At 38.2% G+C, this 14,273-nt stretch overlaps 2 protein-coding genes across 3 annotated transcripts in view; one reads left to right on the top strand and one right to left on the bottom strand.

The window, feature by feature from the left end:
- Positions 1–14,273, bottom strand: part of ZNF529 (zinc finger protein 529) — a 198,529-nt gene that overhangs the window by 138,554 nt on the left and 45,702 nt on the right. The gene's annotated exons all lie outside the window — the stretch shown is intronic.
- LOC135322095 (ankyrin repeat domain-containing protein 26-like) overlaps positions 1–14,273 on the top strand; it is a 34,495-nt gene that overhangs the window by 18,653 nt on the left and 1,569 nt on the right. For both annotated transcript variants that reach the window (XM_064489577.1, XM_064489578.1), the window contains 4 exons: positions 6,359–6,724; positions 7,300–7,505; positions 9,087–9,264; positions 13,398–13,443. In XM_064489577.1, coding sequence (XP_064345647.1) covers positions 6,359–6,724; positions 7,300–7,505; positions 9,087–9,264; positions 13,398–13,443 — 796 coding nt within the window. The remainder of the gene's footprint in view (positions 1–6,358; positions 6,725–7,299; positions 7,506–9,086; positions 9,265–13,397; positions 13,444–14,273) is intronic.

The following is a 14,273-nucleotide window of genomic DNA, read 5'->3' on the forward strand; positions in this document are numbered from 1 at the left end:
GTGAATGTACAGCGCATGGTGTTATAGGACACTAGCTGTTCAGGGACAGCTTTCTTTTGCATCATCATTATGATTACAGCTTTATTACCTTTATGATGCACTTGTTTCTTAAACTTTGACTCTCATTCTGCCATTTTTTATATATTTTTTTCTTACAATATTTATCCTTAGAGAAGTTGAAAATTATACATCTTTCCTCACAGACGTTAACTTTTTTCCTATTAAACAGTATTTTTTGAGTGATCTCTCACCACAGTGAGGCAAGCTAGATAAAAATCAGAGGATAATGTTTCATGGCATGGTCCGGAAAATTGTCATGTCTCATCCTCACTTTTGTGAATGGATATAGAGTCTGTGTGTATTGATTACATGGATTTCAGGATAACTTGTGCAGAAAAGTCATTATACAAACCAGTTGGAGTTAGGCATTTCCTTCATTTTCTTTTCATTTTAGACGTGTTGTAAACGCATGGAGAAGTTCAGATAGTGTAGGTACACCCAAAAGAGAGAATTAAGAAAAGTTTCCAGATCCTGCCTTTGGATTTTTTATAACTTTATGGAGATATAATTCACATAATATAGGGGGGATGGTGTAAGTCAGGTGGTAGAGCACATGCTTAGCATACACAAGGTCCTGGGTTCGATCCCCTGTGCCTCCTCTCAAAATAAATAAGTAAAACCGAACTACTTTCCCCCACCCAAAAAAAAAAAAATTTCACGTATCATATAATTCACCCATTTAGGATGCATAGTTAGTATCTCCTAGTATAATCAGAGATGTGCAACTGTCACCACAATCAATTTTAGAACATTCCCATCACCCCAAAAAGAAAGCCTGCATCTCTTAGCCATCACCCCCCGCCCCTCATATCCCTCAGCCCCCAGCAACCACCAGTCTCATTTCTGTATGTATAGATGTGCCTGTTCTGGGTGTTTCACATGAATGGAATCACATGCTGTGTGGTCCTTCATGATTAGCTTTTTTCATCTGACATAGCGTCTTCAAGGTTCATCCATGTCATAGTGCTTGTCAGTATTTTCATTTCTGTTTACTGTCAAACATTACTCGGTTGTGGGTCTAAACCATTTATCCATCCGTCAATTGATGGACCTTTGGTTTGCCTCTGCTTTTTAGCTATTGCTAATAATGCTGCTGTGAACATTTCTGTCCAAGTTTTCGTGTAAACATGTTTTCATTTCTTTGGGGAATAGACTTAAGAATGGAAATGCTGTCGTATGGGTCATATGGTAACTCTTTTTAACCTTTTGAGGAACTGCCATAGTGTTTTCCAGAGTGGCTGCACCATTTAACATTTTTATCCAAAGTATATCGTTCTCCCAACTTGTATGCATTCCTGTCAACGCTGGTCATTAGCTCTCCTGGTAGTTGTGAGTTGGCATCTCCTTGTGGTTTTGATTTGCATTTTTGTGATGACTAAGAATGTTGGGGATCTTTTCATGTGCTTATCCATTTGTGTATCTTCTTTGAAGACCTGTCTGTTCAGGTTTTTGCCCATTTTAAAATTGGATTGTCTTTTTATGATTGAATTGTAAGAGTTCTTTTTGTATCCTGGGTGCAAATCTTTTATCAGATGTAGGATTTTCAAGTGCTGTCTACTATTCAAGAGCTTGCCTTTTCACCTTCTGACAGTGTCTTTTGAAGAGTAGAAGTTTTTAATCTTGATGAAGTTCAGTTAATCTATTTCTGTCTTTTACTGTCCTATCTAAGAAACAAGTGCCTGGTCCAGGCATGAAGACACACACCTGTGTTTTCTTCTAAGAATTTTGTAGTTTAAGCTCTTTCGAGTTAATTCTTATATATAGTATGAGGTAGTGGTCGAATTTTGTTCTTTTGCATGTGGATATCCAGTTGTCCCATACCATTTGTTAAAAAGACTATTATTGTCTCATTCAGTTATTTGACACTCGTATCGAAAATCAATTGACCATAAATGTGAAGGTTTCTTTTAGATTCTCAGTGGTGATGCATTGATCTATGTCTGTCCTATGCCAGTATCAAGTCAGATGTTATGAGAACACTTTACGAGTCATCTTGCACATTACCAGTTGTTTTACATAAAAATAGAAAGTCGGTGTAGAGGATTGTCTGTAACTCTACTTCTGTGGAAATCTGCTGCTTCCTGAAGGAGCCTGTGGCCAGCTTATTCCTTGCTGACTCTGTGACATGACAGAAAGTAGGCTTGCAAAGATAAAGTCCATTCCTTCTCCCCCACACCCCATTCAGACCTTTATTTTCTCACCCAGTACCTCCAACTTCACTCCAGTTTCCATCAAATCATGGTCATGGGATCTGCTGACTCAGCCAGCAATGTACTTCAATATGTGGCACTCATTATAATTCATAGACTTATTAAAAGGTTTCACTATCTAGAAGCAAAAGGTTAAGCCTGGAAAAGATGAATTCAACCTTCCTCTTTGGAAGCCTCTCTAACCCATCATCTTGTGGTTCACAGTGAAATTCTCTTTTGACTTCGTTCTTGTGTGTAATGCTTGTGCCAATCCTGCTCTTCATGTAGATCCTGCATTCTCAGCTCCTTGTGTCTACCCCCTTTCACTTAAAAAGAGAGATGCCTAGCTGTATTCTATAGCTTAATGTATAATTGATGAAATAAATATTTCACCCCATCCAAGGAAAAATTTTCAAGAGTACAACTGTTAAAAATCAGATAATATTCAATCAGTTTAACAGAAACAGATAACAGATTAGTAATTTGAATTTCAAAAGTTCAAAGCCAACCTGTGTGATATGGAGAAACATTGTGCTACAACATAAAGGTGAGACAGTCTTACCTTCCCTTACAAACAAGCTTTAAGTATGGGAAAGGAAAAATTTTATTTAATTTAAATACTGCCAAAGGACACTACATTTGTTTTACTACTGAGAAGATTAAAAATGGTTCCATAATATTTTATATTCTCTCTGAGGAAAAGAAAATGAAGAGTGAGTGCCAGATTAGTAAGTTCTCAAAGCTGCCTGTCTCTTAGAGTTTCAGTTAATTGAAATGAGGTAAAAAGGCTGATTTCAGTAAACTGACTGTTTCTAGTTGTTTTTCAATTATTAGTCTTCAAATCATATGTCTCCTTGCCTACCAGTCTTCCTTATCCTCAATGTTGAGGGGAAACTGTCAAAAGGCATACATGCCTATTTATAAGAAATTGTAATTGAAGGGAAATCTAAAAAATCTTCCTTCTCTCTAGTTCTTAGGTCTTTCTTTAAGTTATCTGCTTCTTCTCATCAGCACTTTGTCATTAAGTTCATCTCAACGTTTATTACATTACAGTTTGTAGGAGACCAATTTCTACTATATTCAAGTTACATTTCTTATTATCTTTTTGCATCCACTTTTCTGTTTATCTGTTACTGCCTAACAAACCCCCCAATGTTCAGTGGCTTATACAAGAATTTATTTTCTTCACAATCTGCATTTAGGAAAAGTGTGGCCAAGACAGATGGCCTCTCTTCCTCTCAGCTTCAGGTGGGGCAGCTGGAAGGTTGGGGGCTGGAATCACTTGAAGCTTCATCCACTGATGTCTGACAGTTGATGTTGGCAGTTGGCTGCAGCTCTGATGGGGCAGGCAGTTGGGTCCCCTCCCCTGGAACACCTAAGCTGTCTCTGTGGCCTGAGCTTGCCCACAACATAAGACTGGGTTCCAGGGTTAAGAGTGAGGCAGAAGCTGAAATGCCTTTTCAAACCTAGCCCTGCCGTTCACCCAGTGCCACCTTCACTGTATTCTCTTCATCAGGAGCAAGTCACTTAAGGTTGGCCCATATTCCACCTTTTTTATGGAATTAATTTTGAAAATTTATGGAGACATTCAAAAGCCAGCATAATCTACTCACTAGCCACAATGCTTTCTTACTGCTTCCATATGAGAAACACCCTTATCCCTACTCAGTTCCCCAGCAGGTCTTGCTCTCTGGGGTGTCAGGCTCAGGCTCCAGTCCAGGGTCTTACTTTACCATCTTCATCAGGTCCAGGTGGGGCTGAGGTTCCTGGGTGTGGTTTCTAGAGTACAGCCTCTTGGGTACACTCCTCTCAGTGCTGAGGCTTGAGGATAAGGAGGCTGGATATTTACCACCACACAAACTCCCTCACTCACAGTTGGAAGATGGGAGGCACACTGGTCCATACAATTTCTGAAATGCAGCCTGATGCTTGCTGCCAGCTCTTTGCTTAGGACTTAGTCCTAACCCTGGGAGGAATTCTCCTTCGCTGCCCTCTCTGAGCTCTTGGTTCTGTCCCTTTCCTGAGCAATGACCTGTGTTTACAGCTGAGTAGTTCTCTCAAGCCAGCTTCCTCCTTGTAGACCTTCTAAGAAAAACCCAAAGACCTCTTCTCATTTTGCACTGTGTTGGTCTCCTTCAGTCCAAGCAAGCAGGCAGTGTTTTTGCTAGCACAGTTCTCTTTAAAATTTTCAGTTTCCTGTGAATTTTATTGGGGTTCATGCCATTGGAAAAGCTACCCTCACAAGTCTTCTTGAGATAAGCTCTCCATCTTGTTCTCCTTGTGGAGCTGTTGGGGGACCATGCCTTTAAAATTCTTGTGCTGTTAAGATCTTTAAAGGAATTTCAGGCAGCACCTTAAATCTTTCCAAGGTCTTAACAAAGTCTTGGCTTCATCCTTAGACTGTGTTTTCCTGGCAGCACCCTAGATTTGATCTTACCCTAGAAGCCATTTCTCTGTTTACCCATTATGTGTCCATTGGGCATGTGACAGTGCTTTAAATGGGATACAGATATTTGAACCCAGTGAGTCCTGGTTCCTTTGTATTTAATAATCTTTTTGTTTGTTTGTTTTAGCTTATCTCTCTCATCAATTTTACTTTCAATTCTTTGGTAGCAAGTGTCCCATTTCCTCCGCTTTCAGTGTCATTTTCTTCCCTGGCCTAGAAGCCTTCGTTCTCAGCCCTTCAAAGGCCCCCAGGCTTCCACTAACAGTCTCATGGGCACTTTGGCTTTTCATTCTTACTCTTCTCTACATCTGGTCAGGTTCCACCTACCTCCATGTTCAAAGGCATCCCCACATTTTTGGTTTTTTTAATGGCTGCACCCCATTTTTAATATCAATATCTGTGCCAGTTATTTATTGCTAATAAGTTATATAATAAACCACCTCAAAACCCAGTGACTCAAAACAGCATTTGGTTGGTTCACAAACCTGTGTTTAGAGAATGCTCAGTGGAGCCAGCTTATTTCTTCTGCACTGGGAATCAAGTGGGCACTAAAATAATCTAAAGTCTTGTTCATGCACATATCTGGAAGTTGGAGCTGGCTTTGATTAAGGAAATTGGCTGGGGCCATAGGCTGGGACAGTTGCGTGTACAAAGACTCACAAGGTGACCAGGGATTCACAATGTGGTGGCTGGGTTCTAAGGGTGAGCATCCCTACAGAGTGACAGTCAGAAGCTATTTAGCCTTAGAAATCACACAGCAGTGCTCCCACATTCTGTCCACTAGAAACCAGGTGCCGAGGTCAGTACATATTTCAGGGGAGGGAATTTCACAGGGGAAGTGTCAAGGAATTTGTATAGATGTTTTACAACCACCACCTCCGCCTGCCTTTTCTTGCCAAATAACCCTCCTATCTGAAGCAAAGTAGTTCTTCCCAAGTCAGTGTCACTGAAATCCCAGCAAGATTTGTTTTGTTTTTGTTGAGTATGTTCTCTTGTTTTATGGAGAGTAACAAGGGATTCCAAGAATTAAGGCTTTTTTGTTTGTTTGTTTGTTTAGAAAAATGTATGGGTCATCTTACTAAACCACTGCACTAGGAGATGGATTTCTCCTTAACTCTGCAAGTCATTCATTGCTCCTTGGAATGCAATTCAAACTAGCATAATATATTTGTAGTTCAGAGAAAGGCTTATGGCATTAGAATCCATAGTTGTAAGATGTATTAATTGCAGTCTTATTTCCAAAGTGTTGTTTTGGGAGGGATTTATTAATACAGTCCTGAGGAACTCAATATGATCTCCCTAAAGCTTTAAAAATCATGGAGAGTTAAGACTTCGGGGAGGAAGGGGTAAGAGACTTTCTACTAAGAGGTGCCTTATAGCCATTTTATGTAGGAAAGACATGAAACAATTACAGAACAATAAGAGTGTAAAATCAAGTACAAATGTATAACAAAGATGAATGACAGTAAACAGTATATTTTTCTGACTCTTGGTGGTTTGAACTTTTTTCTTGATTTTCTGAGTAATATGAGTATCTCCCTTCCACAAAGTAGATACCATTTTATTGTAACTGAATTTATTTAAACGTTTGATGCTGGGTTAGAGTTAGGATGTTCTCAGTCTACTAACCGCATTCCCAAACAATTTTATCTTCTTCATGCAGAATGCTGATCTTACAGCAAAACTGCAATCGACAACTTCAGCACTTCTCCATCTGAGTGCAGAAACTCAGCTCCTTCTAAAAGAGTTATTATCTATGAAAAGGATGCAAAAGAAATGTGAAACATTAGAGGAGGAGAAAAAGAAGTTGGAAGAAGAAGTAGTAAACCTCAAACATCACCTAGAAGAGAACACAGTGGAACGCAGTCAAGTGGAGCAGTACAAACAGGAGATTGAAGAGCGAGCAAGACGTGATGTAGCAGAAAAATTGACAGAACTCAGTCAAGTCGTGCAGTGCAAGAGGGAGGCTGAAGAGCGAGCAAAACAGGATGTGGCAGGAATGTTGAAAGAACTCAGCCAGTTTTTACAGGTGAAGCATTGATTTCTAATGTGCTCTAATTCACTTTGCTGTGAATTACAGTTTGGATGTATACATTTTATGTTTCCTCTACTTCCTATATAGCAGTTTGTTCTGTAGATTTCTGGAATGAAGGCCGCATTTGTTACTCCCTTTAAAGAATTCAATTTCCATCATTACTATCATTAAATTGATCTTTCAGAACAATTCTCACTAGAGAATCATTTTTATGGCCAATTGGTGTAAATGAAGACTCCTAGGAGGAAAAGAAAATATTGTGATTTAAATATTGTACCACACTCTTTGATTACTCTTAGGTTTTATTGTTCAATTTTTAAAATTTCTAGTTGATCCTACTATTCTTTGAACTATCACATTACATGAGTACTGATATAAGAGTGATTCAAATTTAATTTCATAATTCAGATTTAATTCACTTCACATCGATGATAAGTACTTTAAAGTTCAGCTTTTTTACATTTAAAATTGCTGTCTGAATCATTGACTCAAAACTAAAGAGAACAAATACACTGTAATTACTCAGGCTATAATTATTTTTAAAATTGTATCCTTTTAATTCGCTTTAGACACAAGCAGCATACGAAGAAAACTTGTTAAGAGAATATAAAAATGCTTCAGTAAGTCAAATGAAGCATAAAATTAAATATCTGGAATCTGAACTGAAAAGTAAAACTTTTCAGTTAGATGCTGAGAAAAAAGAACTGGAAAAATACAGACAATTGTACCTCGAAGAGCCAGAAGATAGAACATCATGGGCAAGTCAATTACACTCGTAAGTCAAAACATAGAATTATAGAGAATAATTTAGGTCATTATTTTGCTTCTAAGGCATAATTTTTACTGAGCAAAGTTCATGCGGTGAGTAGCAAGTGAAAGCTGACTAGATAGTATAATTTTGGAAAATGATGTTCGTAAATGAACTCTCCTTTAAAATGTTAGTCGAGGGCAGTTTGCATCTCCTTGCCTTTTGTTGCTTTTACATGACTTTATGTTTTATATTTGCATATATTTAACCTGATCTAGTCTTTAAACTGGGGGTTTTGCAAACTTTGTAATTTAGACAGCCATATTATCACAAAATTTCTAGCTGGAATTCCCATAAATAGAAATGTTAATGAGTTTAAAGTTAACTGTGTTTTGGAAGAGTACAATTTAAACCCAAGGGGCCCCATTCTGGTGTTTGGTGAATTTACTTTCTTGATAGTGATATTTGGTATCACCACTAGTGGGCACCCTGAGACGAAGTACTGTATCCTTCTAAATTTGTCTCCGCTACGTAAAGACATGCTTGGGGAATAGGGGGAAACTAACAAAGGGGTGAAGGTCATTATAGTAGTTCACAAAGTGGCTAAAAAGAATACGGTGGCCTGCCCGAGGGGGTGTGTGGAAGACAGAAAGGGCAGGTCCCTCCTCTAGTGCCTGAGTAACAAAGTTGTAAGCTACAGGTCTCCCCGGTATCCAAAAGTAGAGTGTTCCTATGAAAGTTGTCTGTGTAAAGCAAAGAGGCAGTTACCTTAGGACACATCTTGCTGGTGGATGCACAAAATAAATATGCATAAAGCACAGGAGCTCACAGACACAGTCCAAAGCCGAGGCGGCGTGATGCCGGGATACTGAGTGTGGTTCTGGGGAAGGAGCTCGGTGGGGCCCCTCTTGCTGCTCTGGGTGCGTGTTGCCCTTCTGATGGCTCGGGCTAAAACAAACACCCAGCGCTATTCTGGCTTTTTGCTTTTTTTTTTCATAAAAGTGAAAATGCGCTTGAGAGTTTTTTCGTTATGGAAAACAGGTGCTGATAAAAGCGAAGTAACAAAGTGAGCTTTGGGAAATTGGGGGACACTTGAAATTGCCCCTGGTGCTGTCACAGTTTATTCCCATCACCGACTCTTCCATCTGGTGCCCCCCAGAGGTGGTGGCTCTAAACTGTTCCTCAGTGCCGCATGCTTAATTTCTCCCAGGTAATGAGTGAAATGTGTACAGAAGGGTGGTGAAACAAACACTTGATAATGGCTTTGAGGGATGGTTTATTTTTTATTTCTAAACTGGTTTCTTGAGGGCAAGTATGTCTAGATGCAGCCGGTGCAGAAGGCAGAGGGGGTCCTCTGTGGAGGCATCTCCATCTCTGACTCTCCCCACTTTGAAGTACTTGTTAGTTAAGGGCCCCCCCAGGCTCATATGTCCTTCTTTAGGACAGTTTTAAACTGTAATTGTTTACAGTAGGTCTGCGCTGACGTATTTTCGTTGCCAAAACACAGTTTAATGGGATAATCTGTTTACTATTACAGCAAATTTAAAAATACACATCACTTAGGAAAAAAATGAAATGAATGAAATCTGTGTTTTGCAATCCTCACAGGATTAACGAGAGGCTGGTTGTGATGAACACTAAACTTCAGATGGCGGAAGAGTACAAGAGTTCTGTCCTCAAAACTGTTCCTACAAGGCCTGCTGAAAAATTTCATGATAGCTCAGAGCACAAATGGACTCTCACTCAAAGTACAAACTTCAGGATTTTTTCAGAACCTTCAACTAGCGTGAGTGATTGCTTGTTCAGTGTTAGTTATACTATCTTTTTTCCCCTGGGTATCAGATTTCTGATATAATTCTTGTTTTTAATTTCATGAAATTCTGAGTTACTTATTTGACTTACACACACTAAGTAAAAGCCATAATTAATTGTACTAATAAAGAAAGGAGACAGAAATTTTATAATTTTTTAAGGCCCTGGACTTCTCATTTTCAAGAGATAACTGTCATTAACTTTATTCAATAAATGCAACTAAACTGACAAATTTTAAATTTCTTAAAAAGCTCCATTTTAAATTCTACTTCAGAAATTAAGTATCATTGCCTAATAACTAGAGATATACTTTCCAATGTTTGGCTTAGTTTCTGATTGATTTCGGTTTGGCATTGGTTCATAGTAATTTTCAAGTTTTGCCGCACCCCAGTTTTTCTACCCTGAAGTATAAGTAAATGGCTTCGAGATACTTAACCACATATGGATGTTTTTTATTTAAAGGAATCCAAGATAAATTCTTTTTATGAATTCAATAAACTTGTAACACTGAAAACACTAAGCTGCGTTTTTAAGTTTAAAATTTTTATCACTTCCTTCTGTAAGAGTACATCCTTAATTGCTATTTAACTTATAGCATTTTTATTTTAATTGTTATAAAATGTTTTACTGACCGATTGTACAACATTTCTGAATATGCAGTCAAGTAAACACATATTTAAATTTTTAAAATGAATTTCTCTTATGTCTCTGTCTTGCCCTCAGCTGTAGAAATACCGATGTGGCAATGATAGGGAGCCTTTAAATTACAACTAGTTTCCATTGTGTATCATTGTTTTTAAAAGCCATTTAAAGCCGTGCACATTGGTTTATGGATTGATGGTGTTTTCATGATCTTCTTGATGCAGAGAAAGGTAGCATGGGCCCTTGTTAAGTGAGGTCTCAACCTGTTTTTTCTCACTTGGCTTCATGTCATAATAAAAGAAGAAAAAGCTCAGGTTTCATAGACAGTGTGGTGGGTAAATTGAGTCTAAGTGCTTCAGAGTCATGAAACTGGACTGCGTGGCATGAAACAAAATGCATGGCTAACACTTCTGTCAGTGGCTAAGCATAATGCAAAGTTGAAATGTTCCCATTAGTTGTCACCAAAAAATTGACAGTGTGTCAATTTACAGGATGATGGTGGAAGAGTGTGAGTGCAAAAGCAGTGCAAGAGAAAGCCCCGGAGGACAGTTTTTTCCTTTAATGTTCTTGGCAGAGAGAGGTGTCTATTTTTTAGTACTTCTAGATAAGTTGGAAAATCGTTTATTTTAAACTCAGTGTTGTAGTTCCAAGGTACACGTAGTTCTTCTGTGGGGCCATGGGGCCAAATCATGCTAGATGTAGCAAGGGAGATGAAAAGGCACTGCTCTGTCCAGATGCAAAGACACGTCTTCACCACCACTACGGTGACCTCACAGGAGTTATTATACAGTTACTGTTTACAGAATTCTTAGTCAGACGTACAGAAAGAAGGTGCCTTCCGGAATTGCTAGGGATGTAATGATTTCTGCTGGGAAAACATAAAGTAACGCTATGAGAGGTGTGAACATAGTGTTTAAAATGACAGGGAGGGATGGGTTTTTGGATGGGGCTTAACAAAACAACAGACTTCCACAGCTTTTCAGCTATGATTCCAGAAAGCAAAATGTTAAAAATGGCATTGGGATTGAATTTAACATTCTCCTTTATTTGCAAGGTTTTAACAGTTTGGACTGTTCCTACTGTGAAGTTCAAGCTTACTCAGCCTTTTTTTTTCTAACTTGACGGAAGTTTTGCTCTAAGTCTGTGATTTCAGTCGTGCTGGTTGTTGAAGCAAGTTTTCTCCAGTTCATAACGCTTGGATTTATTGCCTCTCTTACTGCTACATATAGTATAGCCTTGTCACTTGACATCGTTGTAGTGGTAGCAGATGGACCCCATAACTGTTTTGCTAATATTTACCCTCAGATTTCACATTCTAGCTTATTTCTGGGATGTTCTGTCCTACATGTCAGAAGCAAGTTTACAGTTTTATTCAATTGTGTTATTTATTATATTATTATAGAATACAAAAAGTTACAATTAGCCTGAGCAGATACATCACTGTTAGATTTTCTTGCACATAGAATTTTTTTCTAAGAACTGAAAACTTAATTCCAGACAATATTATAACAGACAGAATTTCTCTGTTTTAAAGATTTTTTTTATGTTCAAGAGTTTTAAGTATTGGTGTGCCAAACATGAAGCATGGCCATAATAGTTAATAAATGTCCTTCAAATCTATTTTAAATAGGAAGCCTAAATTTTACATTGATTGATTTTGGGCTTTTGGTGTATCCTGACACTTTCAAACATTTTCTAATGATTTATTTAAGTAATTTTTAAATTTCTCAACTATCCATTCAGTTTAGCAACCCTTTTTCTAAATGGGATTATTCCAGTGCACCAGAGCTAAAACGATTAATATTCCTAAGACTGTAACTTTTTACATGACACAGCACTGCGTCTCAGCAGAATCTGATCACGTTTCTTTTAAAAGTAGCCTTCCAAGGCAGGGGACATCCACTCTGAGTTTTAATTCTAATCAAACTATCACAGTAGTTAAGCTCATTTCTCATAAGGCAGAGGCAGAGTTTAATGACCTTGTTTCTGGTATCAGTTCTCTGCCCTGTGGACTCCCTCCTGCCCTCATTTCATTTTGTGTGAATGGACAAGTGAGGAAGCGTGTTATCTTTTGTAAGACAATCACTTAAATTCCTCCAGTTCTTTTTCTTTCATTCACTCTTTTCTCTATACTTAATTTTTCAGCTCCTTGATCAACAAATTCTTTCTCATTTCTTTCCTCTGCAGCAAAATACATGTATTTAATAGTTACAAACTGACAATATAGCTTTGCAGAGGAAAAGATAGTAATCTTACTTTCAATTCATGTACAAGTGTGATCCACATTTTGCATAGTGTTATATGAAATTATTTCAATAAAGGCTTCTCCCTTCATCTGTTCAGCATTACTCACTTCTCAGGACCTGCCTGGCACTGTTGTCACGTTGCTGATTGCATAAGGCCTCTCTAGAATGCTCTTGTCAGACAGTGTTATGGAAAACAGTCTCTGAAAATATTGGTAAAAGGTAGCCCAAAATTTTATCTTTGCCCCTAACACTTACAAAGGCCTCAGCTCTCGTGTTACTGATATCACCACAGTGTTTATTATGTCTGGTGGACTATTTTAGACCCTGTTTAGTGAGCAGGTGACTTTTATAAGAAAGATTTTTAAAAGAACACACTAGATGGGGACACTTGTAGTTTGAAGGGTCCCCACACATTTCATAATTAAATACATGGCTAATTAAATCAAGTTTCATAAATTTGGCCCTAATTTCTAGAATGGAAACAAAGTTACAGTTAAAGAATTCTGTACTGTTTTCCTTGTTTCTAAGTCTAGGAAGTTGTGAATCAGAAACCAAGTTTGAAAACTGGTGCTAGCCTCTCCTTTTCTTTTCTTCAAGCAGCTTTTCTGACATAAATGTCTTAGTCATATACAGAGAGCAACATCCATTTGTTTAATTTGTTTGCCAGTAGAATTTTCACTTGACATTATAACAAAACCCCTTTCTTCATTTTATGTATCTACGATTCTGTGTTAAAAACATATTTAGCATAGAACACACCTTAAAATTTTAGTTTTATAAAAGTGCAGGAATGGAAAGCTCATTTAAGGAAAAGTCCATTAAAGTTAAAAACAAAAACTGAACTTTTATAAAGGGCAGTTTTTCTGAGTAGTGCAAAGTAATTCATTCAGTGTAGAACATGAATTGTTTAAACTCTTTGTGCTAATAAGATTGGACATCACCCTCTGAGATCATGTGTCTCCGACAGGGCAGTGTTTACTGTGCTTTCCATCAGGGGAATCTAAGCCTTACATATATATGTTCTCTATTATGTAAAATCAAAGTAAGTAGGAATTTATTTTATTTTATTCATGTTATTTTTCTACTTAAGCAATACCCAAATTAGGTCAAGTCTCTAAAAGAATTATTTAAAGGCCACATATCATAAGCTAGCTGTCATTCCTCTGATAGTGTTTCTTGTTTAACTTAAACATTAAAAATAATATTTGACTTATTTCAGATGCACAAGAAGTTGGAAAATAACACAGCTAGAGAAGTAAAAGAAGGTATGTTGCCAACATTCCTGAATTTAGACATTGATTTCTGAAATGCTCTGTAAACAGTAAATGGCACCACTTTCTGTTGTTTGAAAAACAGATACTACGTTAAATTTTTTGCTTACACGTATCTAATGAAAACTGTGAAAGCACAATTTCATTCATAATGATAAATATACTTATTGCTCACTTCTTCATCATGATCCATAGCTTTAAAACAGAAGTCTGTGTTCTCTATTTCTGGCTGTACCCTTCCCCTCCTGCTGGCCCTGTGGGCCTGTCACCTGCACATGGCTACTGTTCTCAGAACACATGGAGCTCATCAGCTTCTCGAGTTTCTGATAGTGACAGAGGCCAACAACCCCAGACTCAAGCAATCACAGTTCATGTAGCTGTCACCTGGTGGATGACAGTTAAATTTCCTGTCATTCCCTTTGTCACTGGTTAACATTTTGCCCTCAGGAAAAACTCCAACTTTCTTAGCTTGGAGGAAAAATACCCACATCACTTTGGCTCTTGCCAAAGTGTTCAGCCACGTCTCTTTCCTCCCCTGCTCCGCCCTCTGCTCCAGCGTCTGGTCAGACTGCTTCCAGCTCCGCGGGCGCCCTTCCTGCCTCTGCTCTGTGTGTCTGCTTGTTGCCTCTCCCCCCCCACACTTTCTCATCCTCCTTCAGATATCTGCTTACATATCACGGCCACCAAAGAGTGGACAGTATTGACACAAAGCTGGATGTCCCTTCTGAGTGTTCCACCTGTGCCCTCTTTTATACCTGTCATGGCATTTATGTCTCTGTGCCAAAATTGCCTGTTCATCTATTTTTCCAGTTTACAGTACATGA

Source organism: Camelus dromedarius, chromosome 9 (genome assembly GCF_036321535.1).
Source record: "Camelus dromedarius isolate mCamDro1 chromosome 9, mCamDro1.pat, whole genome shotgun sequence".
NCBI lineage: Eukaryota > Metazoa > Chordata > Mammalia > Artiodactyla > Camelidae > Camelus > Camelus dromedarius.